This window comes from Pseudorca crassidens, chromosome 5 (genome assembly GCF_039906515.1).
Source record: "Pseudorca crassidens isolate mPseCra1 chromosome 5, mPseCra1.hap1, whole genome shotgun sequence".
Classification (NCBI taxonomy): domain Eukaryota; kingdom Metazoa; phylum Chordata; class Mammalia; order Artiodactyla; family Delphinidae; genus Pseudorca; species Pseudorca crassidens.
The window spans coordinates 40,821,241-40,846,576 of NC_090300.1; the positions used below are offsets into that span (position 1 = coordinate 40,821,241).

General features: G+C 40.5%; 1 protein-coding gene across 2 annotated transcripts in view; it reads right to left on the minus strand.

Moving 5' to 3' along the window:
- The window catches only part of PLCH1 (phospholipase C eta 1), a 236,969-nt gene that overhangs the window by 21,095 nt on the left and 190,538 nt on the right, over positions 1-25,336 (minus strand). For both annotated transcript variants that reach the window (XM_067737817.1, XM_067737816.1), the window contains 4 exons: positions 14,297-14,458; positions 8,321-8,392; positions 4,999-5,090; positions 1,762-1,859 (listed from right to left, as the gene is read on the minus strand). In XM_067737817.1, the coding sequence (XP_067593918.1) occupies positions 1,762-1,859; positions 4,999-5,090; positions 8,321-8,392; positions 14,297-14,458 (424 nt within the window). The remainder of the gene's footprint in view (positions 1-1,761; positions 1,860-4,998; positions 5,091-8,320; positions 8,393-14,296; positions 14,459-25,336) is intronic.

Here is a 25,336-nt window from a genome sequence, read left to right on the forward strand (position 1 = left end):
AAACATATTAATCAAACTGTCAAAAATTAAATACAAAGAAAACATATTAAAAGCAGCAAGGGAAAAACAACAAATAACACACAAGGGAATCCCCATGAGGTTAACAGCTGATTTTTCAGCAAAAACTCTGCAAGCCAGAAGGGACTGGCAGGACATATTTAAAGTGATGAAGGAGAAAAACGTACAACCAAGACTACTCTACCCAGCAAGGATCTCATTCAGATTTGATGGAGAAATTAAAACCTTTAAAGACAAGCAAAAGCTGAGAGAGTTCAGCACCACCAAACCAGCTTTACAACAAATGCTAAAGGATATTCTCTAGGCAAGAAACACAAGAGAAGGAAAAGACCTACAATAACAAATGAAAAACAATTAAGAAAATGGGAATAGGAACATACATATCAATAATTACCTTAAATGTAAATGGATTAAATGCTCCCACCAAAAGACACAGACTGGCTGAATGGATACAAAAACAAGACCCATATATATGCTGTCTACAAGAGACTCACTTCAGACCTAGAGACACATACAACTACTATTTGTAGTGAGGTGGATGGGCCTAGAGTCTGTCATACAGAGTGAAGTAAGTCAGAAAGAGAAAGACAAATACTGTATGCTAACACATATATATGGAATTTAAGAAAAACAAAATGTCATGAAGAACCTAGGGGTAAGACAGGAATAAAGACACAGACCTACTAGAGAATGGACTTGAGGATATGGGGAGGGGGAAGGGTGAGCTGTGACAAAGTGAGAGAGTGCCATGGACATATGTAAAATAGATAGCTAGGGGGAAGCAGCCGCATAGCACAGGGAGATCAGCTCGGTGCTTTGTGACCACCTAGAGGGCTGGGATAGGGAGGGTGGGAGGGAGAGAGACACAAGAGGGAAGAGATATGGGATCATATGTATAACTGATTCACTTTGTTATAAAGCAGAAACTAACACACCATTGTAAAGCAATTATACTCCAATAAAGATTAAAAAAAAAAAAAAGCAAAAAAAACCAGACTCAACACAATGTTGTTTTCCCTTCACTGAGACATGAGAAAATGGGAGATTCTGACGTACATTTCTCTTCCACTAAAATTACAATTAGATTGAAAACCCATATGACCGCAGTTTATTTTCATAAGCACCCATTAACTGAACAAAATACAAGTGAGAAAGGAAGAGGATAAAGAGAAAGAGCAGCTAGCAGGAAACTCAGGGTAAGAACAGTTGTAACTAGAATTTCTCAACTCCACATATGGCAACTGATGGGTAAGAAACTGTGAAAGAGTCAATGCTTCTGAAATTTCTGCTCTTGTTGTTAAAATTGCAATCTGTGGATTAAATTATTTTCATCAAGGTCAAAATTTTCAATGAGAAAATACAGGGCGTTTCAAGATGTTATATTTGTCAATTAATTTCCTCTTTCTTCTAGTCATTCACACTTGGAACAGCCATCTGTGATCTGGCCATCAAACTAAGTCAAGTCTCCATAGTTTGAAGACTGGGAAGACCTTGCTCTGATACATTTGTGTTTTTAATAATAATAAAGTCTTCCTCTGACCTCTAGCCAATTAGGCAAAGTAATCAAAAGAGCCCTCCCTGTGAGCTAAGCATTGTACCAGCCATCAGTTTCCTGACACTCAAGCTGGATTCTCCACAGTTCCAGAAATGTGTGCTGATGATCCGATTAACAAAAGTTTAATTAACAATTGACAAAGAAAGGTCAGGAGTGTGTATCCAGAAGAAAAAACCCTCAGGCCTTACCATCATCCACAATGTCCTGGGCTGCCACGGAGTTTGTGTACACAACCAAATCAGAGAGCTCTCGACAGAGCTTCATGGTTTTCCTTCGGCGGCCCAACCTGTAAAATACACACCAGGACTCATGACATTTTAGAGCTGGAAGACGTTTGGGCTTCTGGTTACTCCACCTTCCCTACCTGCTCCTGATGGAGCCAGGATTAGAAACCAAGTGTGATTTTTAGTTCAGCATTCTCTCCACCACAACACCATACTCTTGTGGCTTTTTTCACCGCTCAGCCAGACTTTATTCACAGTCTCTTCTCCTGAATTTGTGAGTTCTATTGTGAAGGGCTTGATTCCCACCATTACCCAACTGTGGAGTAAACCAGAATTTAGCAGGGAATCACTCTGCTTTGTCAGAAGGAGAACCTGGACTAAAAAGCAGTAGGGATACTGTACTGTCAGTCACAAGAATCCTATACCTAAAGATAAATACACCAAACTTTCCATAGTCATTATCTTCTAGAGGTATAAGTACAGTGATTTTTGATTTCTTCTTTATGCTTTTTCTATATTCTTCAACTTCTTAAGACAAATATCCATTACTTACTCTCTCTGTACATCTATATCTTCTGTATCCCATAAACCACTCCTAGGATCTGCTGTACAACTTTACAAATTCTGCCACTTACTCTTTGCCACAGTAAAATTCTCCATAGATTATCACATTCTCCTCACAGACACACTTTTCTCCTCTAGGAAAACATATAATCATTAAAAACTTCAATCCCCACCAAAGGAGATACACAAATGGCCAATAAGAACATGAAAAGAAGCTCAACATTAGTCATTTAGGAAATGCAAACCAAACTACAGTGAGATACCACTGCATATCTACTAGGTTGGCTATAACCAAAAAGGCAGGCAATAATGGGTGTTGGCAAGGATAAGGAGAAACTGGAATGCTCATATATTGCTGCGGAATTTTCAATGGTACAACTGCTTTGCCAACATAGTTTGGCAGTTCCTCAAAAAATTAAACAGTTACCATGTGACTCAGGAATTCCACTTTTAAGTATATACCCAAGAGAAATAAAAACCTATGTCCACATAAAAACTTAGAAATGAATGTTCATAGCAGTATTATTCATAATAGCCAGAAAGTGAAAACAACCTAAATATCCTATAGCTAATTAATAGATAAATGAAATGCAATATATTCATACAATGGAATATTATTCAACAATAAAAAGGAATGAAGTACTGATACATTCTACAACATGGATGAATCTTGGAAATATTATACTAAGTGAAAGGAGCCAGACAAAAAAGGCCAAATATTGTAGGATTCCATTTATATGTAATGTCCAGAAAAGGCAAATCTATAGAGACAAAAAGTTGGTACCAGAGACCGGGGGAGAGAGAGATGGAAAGTCGCTGCTAATGGTAGAGTTTCTTTTTGGTGTGATGAAAATGTTCTGGACTTAGATAGTGATGATATAGATTTATTCACTCAGTGAATATTTATTGAGCACCTATTGGAGATAAAATAGTGAACAAATCAGACAAAAATTCTTACTGTAATGATACTTATATACATTCAACAAAAGAATTAAGGCCAAAATGTGTCAACAACTCATTTTGCCAAGAAAGAAGACAGGCACATAGACAGGTATAAAAACCAATGGGGGCTTCCCTGGTGGCGCAGTGGTTGAGAGTCCGCCTGCCGATGCAGGGGACACGGGTTCGTGCCCCGGTCTGGGAAGATCCCACATGCCGCGGAGCGGCTGCGCCCGTGAGCCATGGCCACTGAGCCTGCGCATCCGGAGCCTGTGCTCCGCAACGGGAGAGGCCACAACAGTGAGAGGCCCGCATACCGCAAAAACAAACAAACAAACAAACAAAAAAACAATGGGAAGAAGAATCCATGTTCCTCCTTCACCACGTAATTAGGAAATTCTCTAGCCATCGGTAAAAATCTGGTTTTGTGAAAGCAAATGATTATAAATCAATGTGAGAGAGGTAATGCCTAGAAATGACAAGTAAAACTCCCAGGACACTCCATAACACAGACGACTTCTGTATAAAGTTAGCCCTTTTAATCCTTATCTTAAAATTGAATTAGTTTACTGAAGTCCCGAAAGGACACCGTCATCAATGCTTGAGCCTCGATAGCTATTACGGGCAAATCTCTAATGGACTCAAGAGCAGCATGCAACGTGATTTCACGTGACAGCTTCCCTGGCTATATGATTCAGAGCCAAGCCTTTCTCAAACTTATATTTGAGAAAATTCACAGCAGAGGTCTCCTGGAAGGTAATTCTATTTCTCTTATATCCTTTACTGTAACTACATATTGAATTTTCTGTACTCTAAGGGTAGGAACCATACACATCTCCTTTGCCCTCACTAATTAGTTACTATTTTATGTATGGACATTCTGTTGGAGTGAAGCTCAAATATAAAATTTAAGTGAACACTAAATGTGATTTATTCCTATAGGACCTCTGTGCCTCCAATTTCGTTTAGTTTCAGTCTTATGATAAAGTCACAGAGGGGTGTGTGTGTACATGTGCACGTGTTTGTATATTTATCTGTCTATGAAGGATATAATTTACTTTCCTTTGCGAGACTTACTGTATACATAATTTGCCAGAAAATCCTGTATCAAATCATGTGTCACAATTTGGGTTCTACAGTTTTGGCCATTTTACTCATTCCAAATTCTACTGGCAATAATAAAGACAACAGCAGCTAATATTTTTGAGCACTTAGTTAATTGGAGTAGGGCTCATCAAGCCAAATAGTTTAATTCCTTTAATCCTTACAATGACCCTAAGAAATAGATACAAATGAGGAGCCTAACTTGCCCCCATCTTAAAGTTGGAGGAACAAGAGTTTGAAGTCTGGCTGATTTCAGATCCCTGACTCTTCACATGTTCTCATCATCTATCTTCTCCTTCAGTCTCCTGTGAGAGCCCCTCTGTACTAGTTCATGTGGTCCCTCTCTCTTCTCTGAAGATATCTTTTACCTGACAACTGCTACAGCCAGCATTTATTAAGAGCTCACTGTGTGCCAGGCAGCACAAGTGCCCTACATGTATTATAATCTCACATCCTGTTGATCTTCACATGTCCCACTGCAGAGCTCTCTACCTTGCAATCTGATTTCCTAGACATGTACAACTAAAACAGCCAAGCTGATGTGGATGGAGGGGCCCCAGGAGCCTGAGCAGGAAACATGGAGAGCTTTCTTACCTGTACAGCTGGCCGGTCTCCTTGCCAGGGTTCTGCTGTGCGTCCTCCCCTTCATCAGCACTACAAGATTTGGACCGTGATTTTGTGGTTTTCTGCCGGAAAAATCAGAGTTCACTTAACACAAACTCAGCACATCAGGTACATCTACAACATACAGAGGAATGAGCTTTAAAATAGACACACACACACACACACACACACACACACAAGGACAATTACTTGGAAAAAAACAACTGACCAAATATTGCAGCTTGTCTCACCATCAATAATAAGCATGTCTGTGGCCAAAATTATCTTAAAATATCAAGGCAAAATGGAGGGTTTCATGCTCTAACATTGACTTCTAAGCCACATAAAATGTAGGTCTTAGACTATTAGTCATGCATTGAAGGTCTCTGTGAGGGGTAGGGTTAAAGTTGTAATATCTATTTAAACGATTATAAGGGATAAAGGGTCCTTTTATATAGGAAGCTCACTATTCCCTTTGACTTACTTATAAAAGGCAGATTTGATAAAAAAAGACAAGTAGTAATTTTTAAATGAATAACTACCACTCCTGCTTTTGTTCAGTATGCATTCAAAAACCCATCTAAATCAAACTGTTCATTTCAGACTTTGACCCATCTTAATTTCTAGAGCAGAATGAAAATTGTTACCTACAGGAGTCAGGCTGAAAGACTGTAGGACTAACCTGGTGTCTTTGGACAGATTAGCTGTTAGACATAAAACCTCTTAGGAATGATACACTTTCAGCCCCACCACATTGGAGATAACCCCAATATTTGGCAACACACACGTCAACGATACAAATGATGGGGAGGGGCCCTAGTAACTGCAGAAAAACTTGCCACCAAAATTACAGCTTCTACAAACAAAGGTAAGACCTTTAGACAGAGTACCCTGGACATTTTGGGAACATGGCTTAGAAAAGGAAAGGGACTCCATCCCCACATTACCATGGGACCAAATCAACTTCTAGATTTTCTCATTCTCAACAAATAAAAAAATTCAAACTACCCTGTTGGCATAAACACATTCAACTCTACTGCACTGACGGCAAGGCGCCAATTTAGTCTAGAACATTTTTACATCTTATTTATGCCTTGAGAACTTCAGTGCACATGGCGTGGACCCAGGCATCTGATGATCTCATGTTCCAGATTGGCCTCTCACCAAGCTGATAAATTGGCTAATCTCTCAAGCTTTCTATTGTGCTTTTTTAAAGGGTAGGACAAAAACATCTGTCCTAAAGGATTATTATTTTTGTGATGATTAAATGAGACGACATGGAAAATCATTCTGTAAACCACATAATATTAACTTTCAATTTAAAATACTATTAATACTTATTTAAATAACCTGTAAATAGTCTTGTAAACATTCACTCTTATGACTTGAGACATAATAAATGCTAATGCTATACTAGCAAAGGTACTCCCTAAAAGCTTTACTTTGGAAAATAATTTTAATTTAAATGAGTGGTTGTAATCAAGAAAAGAAATATTCTCCAATTCTGCATATAGTTAGTAATTTGAGGTGTTACAATAATAAATCTGTCTTTCCCAGGTTCATTTTAAAATATAAAATGCAGAAAGTAGAAATAAGTAATGAATCGCCAATGATAGATATTTGGAGAAATGATGATATATTTTCTTTACATACAGTTTTGATACATCTTATCATAGTTAACATATGACATAATCAGTTTTTCATCTTATTTTTTTATTTAATGTTTTGCATGTTGAGCTCGTCAGAGTGATCATCTTTCTTTCATTTTTTTTTTTTTTTTTTTGCGGTACGCGGGCCTCTCACTGTTGTGGCCTCTCCCGCTGTGGAGCACAGGCTCCGGACGCACAGGCTCAGCGGCCATGGCTCACAGGCCCAGCCGCTCCGCGGCATGTGGGATCTTCCCGGACCGGGGCACGAACCCGCGTCCCCTGCATTGGCAGGCGGACTCTCAACCACTGTGCCACCAGGGAAGCCCAGAGTGATCATCTTTTAATGGCTGCATAATTGTCCATTGTGTGAATGAATCATGATTTACTCAAGCAGTCTTTATGGGAGAACATTTTGGTTGTTTTCAGTTCATTATGGCTATTTTGTCCAACCTTTCAATAAATTATCCTATTGATGGGGCAGGAAATTCCAGATACAACATTCATTAAAGTACAAGAAATGGCCTTGGAGAAACCTCATGCATAAAGTTCATCACCCAATAATTGACTTGTTTAACATGTTTTACCTTTTTATTGAAGGTAAAGCATACACTTAGAAAAGCACAGGAATCGTAAGTGCACAGCATGATGGCTTTCCACAAAGTGAAACCACCCAAGTGAGGAAATGGAATATTATCTGCCCCAAAGCCTTCAGGTTCTCCCGTTCGGTCATCACCTTCTCCCCAAAGGTAACTACTATCTTGACTTTTATCCCATAGATTTTTTTTTGCCTGTTTTTGAGCTTCATATAAATGGACTCAAACTGTATGTACTCTCTTGGGTCTGGCTTCTTTTGCTCAATGTCATGTTTACAAAGATCACACTATTGCATGTAGTTGTAATTTTGTCATTCTCATTGCTGATAAATATTCCCTTATGTGAATACGCCACAATTTTTATCCTTTCTAATGCTGATGGACGTTTGAACTGTCTCCTGTTTGTAGTATTGCAACTAATGCCCCTGTAAATATCGTTGTTTGTCTCGTGACACACACCTAACAATGGAACTGATAAGACATGGTTCATAGAGTGGCTTTAGTTGGTACTGTGAAACAGTGTGTGGAAGTAGCTGCACAAAGGCAGGTTCCCATTAGCAGTTGATGAGAGCTCAAGTTGCCCAGCATCCTCACTAACACATGCTGTTGTCAATCTCTTTATGTTTGCTGTTGTGGTGGGTGTACACGGAATCTCATCATCATTTTAGTTTGCATTTCCCAGAGGACTGATAGGGGGAGAACCTTTTCCATATTAGCCACTTGGATATCTTCTGTTGTGAAGTTCATTTAAGCCTTTTGCTTGTTTTTTAAAAATTAGTGTGCCTTCTTTATTGATTTATAGGAATTCTTTATATATTCAGGAAAGAAATCCTTTGTGGACTTGTACAGAATATTGAAAATATTCTTTCCCAGTATGTTATTTGCTCTTTGATACTTCTGATGAACAGGAGTTCTTAAATTATAAAATAGTTTAATTATCAACTTTTTCCTTTTCTGGGGTCCTCATTGAGAAATCTGCAGTTATTCCAAGGTCATGATGATAGTCTCCTGTCACCCTCTAGACTCTTTAAATTACCTGAATTATGCACACTTATTTTCCTTAATTCGTACCTTATGTTTTCCGAAGTTGGTCATGAGGGATCGTCCATGTGTTTTCTTTCCACTTTCCTTCACATCTGGATGCTGAGTAAATAAAGCATAATATGACTACTTTTCTTCTTTGCTTTTGTTTTCTCCTTAGTTCTGGTGGAAGGGCATGGAGTCCCTCTCTCCTTCCATCTCTTGGTGGGCAGCCGGAAGGTCCTGCTCATTTCCTCCTGCTCTACCCTCCACTTCCCTGAAGGTGGCTGTGTCTGCCTTGAGAGAGGGGGGGGATGCTGCAGAGAGAGACCTGGGCACCATCAGGAGATGGCAGCTGCCAACAGCTCCCCAAAGCTGGGGTCAAGGACCTCTCAGTAATGCCCAGGTGTGCAGGCCTCTCTACTGCCTGTTCACAAGGCTCTCTAGAGCACAGGATGTATTCCTATCAATGCCCTGAGGGGGAATAAATCATCTTCAGTTAAAAGTAGATTTAATTTTGAAAAATGGCCACAAGTCATTAACAGCCAATTCAGTTGACTAAAAAAAACTAATCAGACTGATCACTTAATTACTATTTAGAATTTGGAAACATTAAAAACAAATAAAATCCAAGTATATCTATGAGGCAATAAGATTGTTTTTCTTTAAGTAAACTGCAGCAGAGCTTATCTGTTCATTAAAATCATTCCCTCTGTGGTAAGCACAGGAAAGATGTATTGTAGATTCTGAATTCCTCCTCATGTGAATTAATTTTCCAGGCTAGAGATCTCTTTACTCTAGGGGACAGGAAAAAAAAAAAAAAAGACCACTCTGCTAAAAGGGTTTAGACTCTTTTTCCAATTGTCATCCCTAAAAATATGTATTAGGTGATTCACTAATTACATGATGTAAGAGGAGACCAAGAGGCCCCGCCCTCCCGGGACTTTCAGCTGAACAGAGATTATCTCATAAATGGAATAAATGTAGGTGAGCAAAACCACCCGAAATCAAAAGGTCAGGAAGAGCATCTACATATATCCATAGAAACTAATCAAAGATACAATGCAGGATGGGGAGGGGGAACTGTGAGAACTCGGTTGGGGAAAAGTCAGTTCAGAAAATAGTGGAGGAGGGTGGGTGGCAGGTTTACAGGGTAATTTTAGTTGCCTGGTTTATATACATTGACTGCCTTTGAAGATCAATTAAAGCTGATCATTAACTATTCAAAAACCCTAGAATTAAGAAAGTAGTAAGATATGGTAATAGAAGTAACACTGCTCTTCAAGTTAGGAGACCCAGTTCTGCCACCATGTAGCCTCAGGTCCCCCATCTCTTTTTTTTTTTTTTTTTAAGGTGATTTAAAAGATCATTTTTAACCTATTAGAAAAGTTTTACAGAACTAGGCTTATTCAGTCTGAAGAACAGAGAATTGAAACGGTGTTTTAAGGTGAATGAGAGTCTCTCTGATGGATTTAAGTCTAAGCAGGAAATTATATACATCAATACATTGATGGGAAACAGAAGCTGAACACATAAGAAATACCCTGGGACTCAGAATCAGATGGAAAGAGAGGGATTAATAGGTGAAGCAAAACATAGGAGATTCCAGCACACACTCTGTGCTAAAGACTTGCTCCTCTGGGGTAAACACCCACCTCTTGACCTCAGTCCTCTTATCTGTGACATGGGGGAGGAATGGACCAATTAACCTCTGAGTTCCTCTCCAGTTCTAGTAGCTCATCTATTAGTAGGGAGACCATGTCATCTATTGTCCAAAACAGGACTCTTAAGAGTGAAATGGGGACTTCCCTGGTGGCTCAGTGGTTAAGAATCCGCCTGCCAAAGCAGGGGACACGTGTTCGAGCCCTGGTCCGGGAAGATCCCACATGCCATGGAGCAACTAAGCCCATGCACCACAACTACTGAGCCTGTACTCTAGAGCCCGTGAGCCACAACTAGTGAGCCCGTGTGCCACAACTACTGAAGCCCGAGCGCCTAGAGCCCACGCTCCACAACAAGAGAAGTCACCGCAATGAGAAGCCTGCACACTGCAATGAAGAGTAGCCCCCGCTCACCACAACTAGAGAAAGCCCGCTAGCAGCAACGAAGACCCAACGCAGCCAAAAATAAATAGATAAATAAATTTATTTTTTTTTAAAAAAGAGTGAAATCGGGCACCTTTAATAATTACGCTGGGACAATAGGTATAAAGCGAGGTTGCCCCAAGCAAGTTGAGGTATAAGGTCATCCATTTTAATAGGCACCTGCTATGCCCCAAGGATTATGCTAAGTGTATTACATATATTCTCACTTAGTATATACAACCATCCCTGGAGATAAGTATAATTAAAATCCTAGTTTTGCAGATAAGAAAAACAGAAGTATAGTGAAGTTAGATAATATGCCCAAAGTTACGAAGCTAGTTGGTGATAAAACAGGGATTCTGTGTAGTTCTGTCTCCTCTCTGGCTTTCTCTCCCTCCCCCACTCTACACTCCTTCTTTATGTACCAGAGGAATACACACAGATATCTCTCCCCAACTTGACCTCTCCTTGAGCATCAGCACTGCATCTTTCATTGAATCCATGGATCAAACACTGTGCTAGGAACTCAACATGAATACAAGGGAGACAGCAAGCAAGAGAGATGTAGACTTTGTCCTCCCTGGGCTTGCACTCTTATGATGGAGACAAATGATCATAACACACTATAATAAGACTATGATGGGGAAAGTTCAGGGTACTGCCTGAGGGCACGGGAAGGCCATCTACCTAGACTTGAGGATCGAGGAGGACTTCTAAGGGGACATGTTACAAAAGCTGAAGCCAGAAGACAGGTAGACATTATCTACGTGAAGTGAGGAAGAGGAAGTGTGCAAGGAAAAAGCAAACACAAAGGCCAAATGCCAGGAACATGGCACTTTCCAGGAAACAAAGAAAGGCAGGGGTTGGGTTGTGTATTTGTACTGTACACACGCACATTAATGAACAAATCAGAGCTGGGGTCAGATGATGGAGAAAGGATCTTTTGGGCTATAGCTTTCAATTTGAGCTTTATCCTCCAAACTATGAAGAGCATTTGAATGGTTTAAAATAGGAGAATGATGTGATCAGATGCATGTTTCTGAAATATCGCTATGGTAGTGGTATAAATGAGAGACTGGAGGGAGCGGGACAGCAGGGAGAGGTGCAAAAGTTCATGTAAGGAATAATTAAGGCTACCCAGATGGCTGTAGCTGGGATGTAAACAAAGAAGTGAATTCAGAACTCTAAAGAAGGCAGGCATCCTTCTACTAAGTGCTTCCAGCGTGAAGGATGAGAATGTCATTTTTGTTTTACTTCGGAGATCTCCAGGAAAAAGCTGGCACCAGTAGCACACAGTACTGCACTTCTGAGTGACGATACAGGAGGGAAGGGAGCTGAAGTGATGAGCTGTCCTGAACCCCACAGCACATTCTCAGCCTTGGCTCTACATGTGTATATGTATCTGACACAGATGGACTTGTCTCTACAGTAACTTGTCTTTGTTTGCCACTGAACCAAAACCATACTTTAAAAACTAACACAACAGCAGGGTTAAAAACCTTAACACTTCATAGTCCAGTTTATTAAAGTTGCAGCCTCCATTTACTTTCTGCAAGTCTGATACATTCTTGCAGTCACCCAGGTTTAAGGGAGAGTAAAAAAATAAAAAAGAGGAGGAGTTTTGTCCTACTACTTCTCTGAAATTTGAAGTCCCTTACCATCTTACCTGATGGGGAAATTACCATTAGGATCTCTTCCATAAAAAGAAAGATGGGCTTGATTTGTTTCTTCAAAAATCTCCAAGACCTGCTGTTGTCTTTCCAGTTGGAATGATCTACGATGGAACAAGAAAAGACTTCTCCAAAAGCATAAGGGGAAGTGACTGGCCCAGATTAGCCAAAGAGAGTTCACCAGGGACAAGAAGCAGAAATCAAGCCGGGTTAACCGAATGTGATTTTACAGACGTTTGTGTAGTTTAAACTAAGAGGCTGGAGGGTCAGGGAGGAAAGGGAGAGGCTAACTGGTATTTATAGAAATGTTCAAGAAAATTCAAAATTGTATGATAAACTGTAAGGGCAGTAATGCTGTAAATGACATTTTGGTTGTCTCCCAACATTCCATTCTGCCCCTCCAGCATGCAGGGGCAGAATGCATTTTCAGAGGGGCAGACCTTGGTGCCAGTTCCAGGGGTAAGTTCTCAGTGGCATCAGCAAGCCAATGGTATCCTACGTCCTTGCCAAACTACTGTTCCAAGAAGGGCACATATGCAAGGCCACCACGGGGATCAACTCAGGAGTGGGCACATGAGCTAAGATGCTCAACCAGAGCTCAGCACAAACTCTGGTTTGTTGGATGAGGCACATACACTGTCTCACTCTCTCTGTACTTGGACCAAGAAACACATAGCTCAGGGGCCTGTTGGCAGTCACCCTGCAAGCACCAGGAGAGGGGGAACCAACATGGGATGATGCTAATCACGCGGTAGGTAGAACAGAAAGACAGGTCTTTGATGACCCTGCTGAGCCTCTGAATTAAGCCCACCTTGAAGGCCACTCTGCAAATGAACTTGCCACTTACCTAACCCAACGCCTTTCTTCATTATTTAAGCCATTTTGAATTAGGTTTTCTATGTTTGGAAACTAAACAGACCTGAGAAACAGCCAGGCGTTTGAATGGCTGGACTTCTGTAGAGTCTAGAAAGTAACCACCAAAGCTGAGTGGTTGCTCACATCCAAAAGTGATGATCTTCCCTCTGCCTAGGGAGCTCTGAGCTCTGGAGGGTAGGCAGCAGTAGCAGGGGAAGCTGCTATCAGCTAAGCCAGGGACCACATGGATCTCCTCTGGTCCAGAATAAATGCCCTCAATGTCCTGCCGTGATAACATCAGCAAACCCACTATCCCTCTTCTTTGCCCATTTATGATATTTTTATTAGAAAGCAGAATAAAAGCCTCAGTCAGAGCCCAAACCATTCATTCACTCAGCAACTATATATGAAGGTCATACTAAGGTCCAGGCACTATACAAGTCAGGAAAACAATGGTTATCAAGACTGACATGGTTCCTGCCTTCACAGAATCTACAGTCTAGTTGGGAAGACAGATATTGAACAAATAAATGCAAATGTGTAGGAAAAAAAAGAACTTCTTGAAAAAAGAAGATATAACAGGCTACCATCAACAATATAAAAGGGATAGCTAACCTAACCTAGGGGTCAAGGCAGGACTCATTTAGAATACCACATGGTTGCTGGAATTTAAAAGCCTAAGTAGGAGTTAGCTAGCGTAGATGTGGAAATGGAGTGTTCCAGGCAGAGGAAATGGAATGTGAGGAAGACCATGGCATTTAGATGGTTGTGGCTGGTGTGACGTCGTGGGTGGTGGTGTGACAGGGAAAATGGGGAGATCTGAGACAGGAGAGGTAGGCAAAGATGGAATTATGCAGTTCCTTGAAAGCCCAGTTAGTTTGTAATTTATCCCAAGCATAATAGGAAGCCACTGAAAAATTTTGAACAGCGGAGTGACACGATCAGATTTGCATTTTTAAAACATCATGCTGATTTCAGAGTGAAGGTTAGATTTAAAGAGGGCAAGAGAAGTCTAAGTGAGAGTTAACATTGGCCTGAATTAGGACACAGCCGTGGAGAAGAAGTGGACAGACATACACATTCAGAAGGTGTGATCAACAGGGCATGGAGGCCACCTGAATGAGTCCCCACCCTCACCTGAACACAAGTGGGGAAGATGAATGCAGGGGCACTGGGCTTTGTCCTGAGGGTGCCAGTGAAGGAGCATATGAATCATTTCTACACCCACCCATGCACTTTAATCTATTATTCACTATTTCTCTCCATTTTTCAGGAGGAGAGTCTCATTTTTCCAGCAATATAAGGATAGAAATGGAAGAAACTGGAGAAGCCTTCCACAAATGACAAATGATAAGAAACAAAGCATGAGGTGCTTTCTTTTTCCTGTTGAAGGACAAGTACAAGAGGGAAATGTATACCTGCTTCAGGTGTGCATTTAAGCCTTCATGCGTGGCCTTCAGTAGTGCCCTCACTGTGAAACTATCAGGATCTTCCTTGTCTCGAATTTGAGATTCTTTTAACAGCGACTCCAGTTTTTTCCTTATGAAAGATTCCACCTGATGCTCAGTGGTCCCGTTATTCTGCGAAGAATTAAACAGTGGAAATAATTTCCCTTAAGGAACACAGAATCACTTAGAACACAGCCTTCACTCAAGCCAATATTGCTGCTATAATTTCTCTCTCAATTACCTGTAAAAAGTTAAGCTTATTATACAATTTTTTGTCCTTCTCCCACCAGCCCTCCACCAATCCCATAAAATAATGATGACTGTGACTGCATTCAACCTTTAACAACCCTATAGTCTTATTATCATTCCCATTTCAGAGACACAGAATCTGATGTTTAGAGAAATAAGTTGATCAAGGTTGCAAAGCTAGCAAAGAACTGAGGCAGGATTCCAACTCAGGGCTCCTAAGTTCTTCTCCCCACACTACTTTATACTTTCACTAGAGGGAAGGCCAAGGAAAGTTTTGGGAGAATAAGTTTTCTGTACCTACATAGGGAAATTTGAACAAGACTATACTATTTAAAACAAATCACTTCCTTCACTGAAGGGAAAAAAGTGCTATGGAAATCTTTGTAAAGGAGGATTATTCTGAGATAAAATGTCTTTCCTATCTCTGCCCCACTATGTAATTGGAGGGAATTCACTACTGACTTGTGCCATGACTCAGCACTGTAATTACCTTAAGATCACAACTAATTTCAAGTGTTTTGGATAACAAAGCTCTGCCTGTGTCCAGGAGATAATTTACACAATGTTTAAGTGATCAAGGGACCCAGATTTCCTAGAAGTCTGCTTAGTGCAGGGTTTTGACTCCCTTGTTCTACCTGAAACTAACGGCCCAGGCTCTGTTCACTGCTTCTCCCCTTCTCAACTCCCTCCCCCTCCCGCTATGTCCAACACCCTTCCATAAACTCTTCAGCCACTTGCCAAAGGCCAACCCACCCAAAGGCAAGGAAGGGGCGCTCCTCCACCAGAACAATGCCCCTAGTCCTCACCAAAAGTTTAAGATCCATTTTTCCACTTGCAAATTTGTTACTAAGAGGTCATTATATTTAAACAAGAGAATGGGCAGTTTTTTAGTAATGCATTCATTTTCACAAAATCTTATAAGAGCAAAGCAATATAAATACAAAGGGAAACTGGAAAAAAAAAGGCTACATCAGAACAGGTTACTGAATTTCCCTGTATTAATATCACATGCACGAATATCTTTAATATACCCAGTGAATGAGGCACTCCACTTCACTGGAGGCCCTCAGGTCCTGCAGGAGATGCAAAGGTGGAAAAGAGCTGGCCTTTGACATCAGGAGCAAAGATCCCATCAGGCTAACAAAGGCATGTCCCCAAATATCCTACCCAGGTCCACACAGCTGCCTGCAAAAGCACAAATGACCAGCACAACAGTGGTTCTGAGAAGGAACACGGCATTCCTGCCTGAGTGACCAGGAAGACCTCAAAGAACAGGGGGGACTCTGTATGGTAACTAAAACTTCAACAGTGATGAAGAGATGTCATCCATCACTCTAGCAAAGATTTTTACATTAGCAAAGCGTGTTTTATAAACATATGAACAGATTCGTTTTCCTGGAGCAGAAGTTCATGAAGGGGGGTAGTGGCAGATAAAGTTGGAAAAGTACTTTGGGAATGGGTTGTGGAGGTTCCTGAAAGCAAGAAGTCAAGAGGTGTAGAGTTGCTGAGAGTCTCTGGGTAGACAAGTGCCTGAGTTGCATTTTAGAAATAACAGTAACCAGGCAGCATATACAGAAAGAGAAAAGATACCTTACAAATGAAAAGCCAGATGCGAGGATTGGTTCAAGATGGCGGAGTAGAAGGACGTGCTCTCACTCCCTCTTGTGAGAGCAGAGAGCACCGGAAGCACAACTAACTGCTGAAAAATCAACGACAGGAAGACACTGGAACTCACCAAAAAAGATATCCCACATCCAAAGACAAAGGAGAAGGCACAATGAGATGGTAGGAGGGGCTCAATCACAATAAAATCAACTCCTATAACTGCTGGGTGGGTGACTCACAAACTGGAGAACACTTATACCGCAGAAGTCCAACCACTGGAGTGAAGGTTCTGAGCCCCACGTAAGGCTTCATAACCTGGTGGTCCGGCAACAGGAGGAGGAATTCTTAGAGAATCAGATTTTGAAGGCTAGCAGGATTTGATTGCAGGACTTCGACAGGACTGGGGGAAACAGAGACTCCACTCTTGGAGGGCACACACAAAGTAGTGTGCGTATCAGGACCCAGAGGAAGGAGCAGTGACCCCATAGGAGACTGAACCAGACCAACCTGCTAGTGTTGGAGGGTCTCCTGCAGAGTCAGCGGGTGGCTGTGTCTCACTGTGGGGACAAGGACACTGGCAGCAGAAATTCTGGGAAATACTCCTTGGTGTGAGCCCTCCCAGAGTCCACCATTAGCCCCACCAAAGAGCCCGGGTAGGCTCCAGTGCTGGGTGGCCTCAGGCCAAACAACCAACAGGGAGGGAACCCAGCCCCATGCCTCAGCAGACAAGTGGATTAAAGTTTTACTGAGCTCTGCCCACCAGAGCAACAGTCAGCTCTACCCACCACCAGTCCCTCACATCAGGAAAATTTCACAAGCCTCTTAGATAGTCTCATCCACCAGAGGGCAGACAGCAGAAGCAAGAAGAACTATAACCCTGCAGCCTGTGGAACAAAAACCACATTCACAGAAAGACAGACAAGATGAAAAGACAGAGTGCTATGTACCAGATGAAGGAACAAGACAAAACCCCAGAAAAAGAACTAAATGAAGTGGAGATAGGCAAACTTCTAGAAAAAGAATTCAGAATAATGACAGTGAAGATAATCCAGGACCTTGGAAAAAGAATGGAGGAAAAGATCGAGAAGATGAAAGAAATGTTTAACAAAGACCTAGAAGAATTAAAGAAAAAACAAACAGAGATGAACAATATAATAATGGAAATGAAAAATACACTAGAAGGAACCAATAGCAGAATAACTGAGGCAGAAGACCGGATAAGTGACCTGGAAGACAGAATGATGGAATACACTGCTGTGGAGAAGAATAAAGAAAAAAGAATGAAAAGAAATGAAGACAGCCTAAGAGACCTCTAGGACAACATTAAACGCAACAACATTTGCATTATAGGGGTCCCAGGAGGAGAAGAAAGAGAGAAAGGACCTGAGAAAATATGTGAAAAGATTATAGTTGAAAACTTCCCAACATGGGAAAGGAAACAGACACCCAAGTCCAGGAAGTCCAGAGAGACCCATACAGGATAAACCCAAGGAGAAACATGCCGAGACACACAGTAATCAAACTGGCAAAACTTAAAGACAAAGAAAAATTGTTGAAAGCAACAAGGGAAAAATAATTAATAACATACAAGGGAACTCCCATAAGGTTGACAGCTGATTTCTGAGCAGAAAGTCTACAAGCCAGAAGGGAGTGGCATGACATATTTAAAGTGATGAAAGGGAAGAACCTACCACCAGGATTTCTCTAGCTGGCAAGTATGTCATTCAGATTCAATAGAGAAATTAAAAGCTTTACAGACAAGCAAAAGCTAAGAGAATTCAGCACCACCAAACCAGCTCTACAACAAATGCTAAAAGAACTTCTCCAAGTGGGAAACACAAGAGAAGAAAAGGATCTTCAAAAACAAACCCAAAACAATTAAGAAAATGGTAACAGGAACATACATATCAATAATTACCTTAAACATGAATGGACTAAATACTCCAACCAAAAGACACAGGCTTGCTGAATGGATACAAAAACAAGACCCATATATATGCTGTCTAGAAGAGACCCACTTCAGACCTAGGACACATACAGACTGAAAGCGATGGGATGAAAAAAGGTATTCCATGCAAATGGAAATCAAAAGAAAGCTGGAGTAGCAATACTCATATCAGATAAAATAGACTTTAAAATAAAGACTATTACAAGAGACAAGGAAGGACACTACATAATGATCAAGGGATCAATCCAAGAAGAAGATATAACAATTATAAATATATATGCACCCAACATAGGAGCACCTCAATACATAAGGCAACTACTAACAGCTGTAAGAGAGGAAATTGACAGTAACACAATAAGAGTGAGGGAATTTAACACCTCACTTACACCAATGGACAGATCATCCAAACAGAAAATTAATAAGGAAACACAAGCTTTAAATGACACAATAGACCAGATAGATTTAATTGATATTTCTAAGACATTCCATCCAAAAACAGCAGATTACACTTTCTTCTCAAGTGCGCACAGAACACTCTCCAGGATAGATCCCATCTTGGGTCACAAATCAAGCCTCAGTAAATTTAAGAAAACTGAAATCTTATCAAGCAACTTTTCTGACCACAACACTATGAGACTAGACATGAATTACAGGGAAAAAACGTAAAAAACACTAACACATGGAGGCTAAACAATACGTTACTAAATAACCAAGAGATCACTGAAGAAATCAAAGAGGAAATAAAAAAATACCTAGAGATAAATGACAATGAAAACACGATGATCCAAAACCTATGGGGTGCAGCAAACCCAGTTCTAAGAGGGAAGTTTATAGCAATACAAGTCTACCTAAAGAAACAAGAAAAACCTCAAATAAACAATCTAACCTTACACCTAAAGGAATTAGAGAAAGAAGAACAAACAAAACCCCAAGTTAGCCGAAGGGAAAAAAATCATAAAGATCAGAGCAGAAATAAATGAAATAGAAACAAAGAAAACAATAGCAAAGATCAATAAAACTAAAAGTTGGTTCTTTGAGAAGATAAACAAAATTGATAAACCATTAGCTAGACTCATTAAAAAAAGAGGGAGTGGACTCAAATCAATAAAATTAGAAATGAAAAAGGAGAAGTTACAACAGACACAGCAGAAATGCAAACTATCCTAGGAGACTACTACAAGCACCTCTATGGGAAAAAAATGGACAACCTCGAAGAAATGGACAAATTTTTGGAAAGGTATAACCGTCCAAGGCTGAACCAGGAAGAAACAGAAAATATAAACACACCAATCACAAGTAATGAAATTGAAACTGTGATTAAAAATCTTCCAACAAACAAAAGTCCATGTCCAGATGGCTTCAGAGGTGAATTCTATCAAACATTTAGAGAAGAGCTAACACCCATCCTTCTCAAACTCTTCCAAAAAACTGAAGAGGAAGGAACACTCCCAAACTCATTCTAGGAGGCCACCATCACCCTGATACCAAAACCAGACAAAGATACTACAAAAAAAGAAAATTACAGACCAATATCACTGATGAATATGGATGCAAAAATCCTCAACAAAATACTAGCAAACAGAACCCAACAACATGTTAAAAGGATCATACACCATGATCAAGTGGGATTTTTCCCAGGGATGCAAGGATTCTTCAATATAAGCAAAGCAAAGTGACACACCATATTAACAAATTGAAGAATAAAAACCATATGATCACCTCAATAGATGCAGAAAAAGCTTTTGACAAAATTCAACACCCATTTATGATAAAAACTCTCCAGAAAGTGGGCATAGAGCAAACTTACCTGAACACAGTAAAGGCCATATATGACAAACCCACAGCAAACATCATTCTTAACAGTGAAAAACTGAAAGCATTTCCTCTAAGATCACGAAGAAGACAAGGATACCCACTCTCACCACTATTATTGAACATAGTTTTGGAAGTACTAGCCATGGCAATCAGAGAAGAAAAAGAAATAAAAGGAATACAAATTGGAAAAGAAGCAGTAAAAGTGTCAGTTTTTGCAGATGCCATGATACTATACATAGAGAATCCTAAAGATGCCACCAGAAAACTACTAGAGCTAATCAATGAATTTGGTAAAGTAGCAGGATAAAAAATTAATGCACAGAAATCTCTTGCATTCCTATACACTAATGATGAAAAATCTGAAAGAAAAGTTATGGAAACACTCCCATTTACCATTGCAACAAAAAGAATAAAATACCTAGGAATAAACCTACCTGGGGAGACAAAAGACCTGTATGCAGAAAACTATAAGACACTGATGAAAGAAATTAAAGATGATACAAACAGATGGAGAGATATACCACGTTCTTGGATTGGAAGAATCAGTATTGTGAAAATGACTCTACTACCCAAAGCAATCTACAGGTTCAGTGCAATCCCTATCAAATTACCAATGGCATTTTTTACAGAACTAGAACAAAAAATCTTAAAATTTGTATGGAGACACAAAAGACCCCGAATAGCCAAAGCAGTCTTAAGGGAATAAAAATGTAGCTGGAGGAATCAGACTCCCTGACTTCAGACTCTACTACAAAGCTACAGTAATCAAGACAATATGGTACTGGCACAAATACAGAAATATAGATCAATGGAACAGGATAGAAAGCCCAGAGATAAACCCACCTATGGTCAACTAATCTATGACAAAGGAGGCAAAGATATTTAAGAGACTGTCTTTTCTCCACTGTATAAGTGGTGCTGGGAAAACTTGACAGATCCATGTAAAAGAATGAAATTAGAACACTCCCTAACACCATACACAAAAATAAACTCAAAATGGATTAGAGGCCTAAATGTAAGACCAGACACTATAAAACTCTTAAAGGAAGACATAGGAAGACTACTCTTTGACATAAATCACAGCAAGATCTTTTTTGATCCACCTCCTAGAGTAATGGAAATAAAAACAAAAATAAACAAATGGGACCTAATGAAACTTCAAAGCTTTTGCAAAGCAAAGGAAACTACAAGCAAGATGAATGGACAACCCTCAGAATGGGAGAAAATATTTGCAAACAAATCAACAAAGGATTAATCTCCAAAATATATAAACACTTCAAGCAGCTCAATAATAAAAAAACAAACAACCCAATCCAAAAATGGGCAGAAGACCTAAATAGACATTTCTCCAAAGAAGACATACAGATGGCCAAGAGGCACATGAAAAGCTGCTTAACATCACTAATTATTAGAGAAATGCAAATCAAAACTACAATGAGGTATCACCTCACACCAATTAGAATGGGCATCATCAGAAAATCTACAAACAACAAATTCTGGAGAGACTGTGGAGAAAAGGGAACACTCTTGCATTGTTGGTGAGAATGTAAATTGATACAGCCACTATGGAGAACACTATGGAGGTTCCTTAAAAAACTAAAAATAGAATTACCATGTGACCCAGCAATCCCACTACTGGGCATACACCCAGAGAAAACCATAATTCAGAACGACACATGCACCCCGATGTTCACTGCAGCACTATTTACAATAGCCAGGTCATGGAAGCAACCTAAATGCCTATTGACAGACGACTGGATAAAGAAGATGTGGTACATATATACAATGGAATATTACTCAGCCATAAAAAGGAACGAAATTGGGTCATTTGTAGAGCCGTCGATGGATCTAGAGACTGTCATACAGAGTGAAGTAAGTCAGAAAGAGAAAAACAAATATTGTGTATTAATGCATGTATGTGGAACCTAGAAAAATGGTACAGATGAACCAGTTTACAGGGCAGAAACTGAGACACTGATATAGAGAACAAACGTAAGGACACCAAGGGGGGAAAGCGGCTGGGGTGTGTGTGTGTGATGAATTGGGAGATTGGGATTGACATATATACACTAATATGTATAAAATGGAAAACTAATGAGAACTTGCTATATAAAAAAATAAATGAAATAAAATTCAAAAATTCGAAGAAAAAAAAAAGAAAAGCCAGACGCATTGGTTTCCACTACGAGCACTAAGACCAAAGTGCTGGTGGGGGAGTTAATACAGGTGAGAGAGAGTTTGAGAGCATTCTGCATAAAACAAATATATATTGAGCTGTTATATGCAAGGTGAAAACATTGTTAAGGTACAACCCCACTGTCATAGAACTCTCAGTGTCACAGAGGAGGCAGACACATCAGTGCATAATTACACAACAGGTGCATGTAGGGTGACAGATGGGCACACAGAGGAGGGGCACCTCGCCCAGCCTTGGGAATGCAGGAGACTTCCAGGATCAGAGGACGCTTGAGCCGAGCCTTAAAAGAGGCGTGTATTAGGTTCCTGTGGCTGCTACAATAAGTTACCACAAACCTGGTAGCTTAAAATGAAGAGCTATTTATTTTTTCACAGTTCTAGAGGCCAGAAGTATAAAGTCAAGCTGTTGTCAGTGCTACATTCAGCCTCCCCAAGGCTCTCAGGGAAAAACCTTTCCTTGCTTCTTCCAGTTTATGGTGGCACCAAGCACTCCTTGGCTTGTGGCAACATAACTCTTGTCTCCGCCTGTCCTTGCATGGCCTTCTCCCGTTGTCCCCACTCCTAACATTAATAAAGGATGAGCTGCTCCCACAAAATAAGAGCACTTGTCATTGGATTTTTAAGGCTCACCCGGTTAATCCAGAATGATCTCATCTCAAGATTCTTAACCTAATTACATCTACAAAGAGTCTTTTTCCAAATAAGGTCAAACTCATAGGTACCAGATGGTAGGCCTTGGACATATCTTTCGCCGGCCACAAATCAACCTTCTACAATGGGCTGTATGAATAAGAGCTGATAATCTGGCAAAGAGTGGGGTAAAGGCATTCCAACATGAGCAACACTTAGCAAAGCACTATCTATGAGAACGAGTAACCTATATGAACATGGAGAAAAGAGCACCGGGAAACACAGAAAAAGCAACTAAGACTTTATATGCTGTGCTAAGGCTTACAAAGCACTGTCATGTAACAACACTTTGAACCACCCAAGACCCTTTAAGGCAGTAGGAATAGCCAAATTATGATGCTTCTTTTTTAAAAAAAAAAAAAAAAAACTTTTTATTTATTAATAAACTATAGAGAAAATTGAAAAAATAAAATAAAATAAAATGGATAACCAACAAGGACCTACTGTATAGCACAGGGAGCTCTGCTCCATGTTATGTAACAACTTAAATGGGAAAAGAATTTGAAAAAGAATAGCTACATGTATATGTATAACTGAATCACTTTACTGTATGCCTGAAACTAATACAACATTGTTAATCATCTATACTCCAATATAAAATAAAAAGTTAAAAAGACTAGCCAAATTTTACTCATAATGATGCAGAGGCAGAAAGATTCAACACCTTGTCCAGACACACATGCCTATGAAGTGGATGAGGTGGGCTCTAAGACTTCCAATTCAAAATTCTGTGTCTACTTCACCATACAGTGCTGCAGTCATCCCTTTTCTACTGTTACAGAAAAAGATAAATTCCTAAGTCAAATTAATCATATTTTAAATAATCTTTATTCCTACAGGACATCTGGGAAATAAAGCATCACAATCCCTCTGTAGAGAAATATACAATAGTAGGTTTCACTTAAGGTCAGAAGTGAATCCAAGAGGGACTTCCCTGGCGGTCCAGTGGGTAAGACTCCATGCTTCCAATGCTGGGGGCGAGGGTTTGATCCCTGGTCGGGGAACTAAGATCCCACGTGCCATGCAGCCAAAAGTAAATAAATAAATAAAATTCTTTAAAAAAGAAGTGAATCCGAGAAAGGAAGTCCAGGTCTCAAACTCCCAACACGTTTCAAGTGACCCAGAGCCTGGCAGGGAGCACGTGTGTTGAAAGATCCAAAAGAGAAAGTGTGTAAGAGCACCTAGCATGCCTGGTGTCGCACAAATGCCCCAAATAAGTAAGCATCAGTTTCCTTGCCTGGCTCAGGGCCACATGAGGAGTCAGAGACAGTGAGGAAATGAACCGTGGCAGTTATGCCCAAACACTTTCAGCGTCAGCAAAACAAGGCTAAAGATACAAAGCCGGACCCACTGGTGCTGGTGAAATAATGAATGCTTAACACAAAGGCTATAATTATTCACCTTACATCCTCTCAACGCTGGGAGTTGCTGAAGGAATGATATTTCTGCCTGTTGATCTTTTTCTTCCTTGTGATTTACAGCACAAGAATAAATAAATGTGTGGCTGAGGTTTCATTAATATATTATCGTTTGGTCCTGGAACCCAATAGCACTACTGAAAAAAAGCTGCGACACACTTAACCTGGCAAGAGTCAGCCACCGTGCAGCTGCAGCAGGGACCACAGTTGAAAGCCATAAGCATCTTGCTCTTTTGTTCCCTGAGCGGTGGGAGAGGGAGGATATTGCAGCTGGAGTTGGGGGGAGGGGACAGCAGCCCTTCAATATGGTCTGGAGTAGTTCCCACCTGAGCCGCAATCAGCCTTCCTAATTCCCATTTCTGAGACGCAAATATGATCTAGGAATATCAACCACAAATAAATAAGTCAAACACAAAACACATTCTTGTTTTGTCTCCAGCGTGAAATGAAAAGATCACTGGAAACAGAGAGGGCTGACCACTTCCAGGCTGGGAAGCAGCAGGAAAGGGGAGGGAGTGGGCTGGAGGGGCTGCCCCTTAATGAGGGACTCTCTCTACCACCATGCAGAGTGGTGCTCTACCTGGGCTGCACACTGGAATCACCAGGGGCATGTGGCAAAATTCCAGGCCCCATCCCAGACCAATTACATGGGATCTCTGGGTGAGGACCAGGGCATTGGGATTTTTGAAAGCTCCCCTGTCATTCCAATGTGCAGCCACAGTTGGGGCCTTTGCTTTAAAAACGAAAAACAAAACACTGGAATATCTCACTGTCCCAAAATGTCTTTTTTCCCCCTCTGGGTTAGAGTTGCAGACAGGAAGGATAATATATTAGCTGCCCTTTGTGAGTGCCTTAGAGCTCTCCAAGCTGGCCACCTGAGTGTCTTGGGCTGAAGAGCAGCTGCTTCTCAGCCATCCGAGGCTGTGCATTTACTCCTGTCCTCTCCTGTCTCCTGCCTGCTCCTTTAGCTCCCTTAAAACACCTTCTTCTGCTCAAGGACCAGCTCAGGACTTACATTAGCGATAATCATGCTGCAGCTGCTATTCTTCTTATAGATCGTATCTAACATTTACTGAGTACAAATTATGT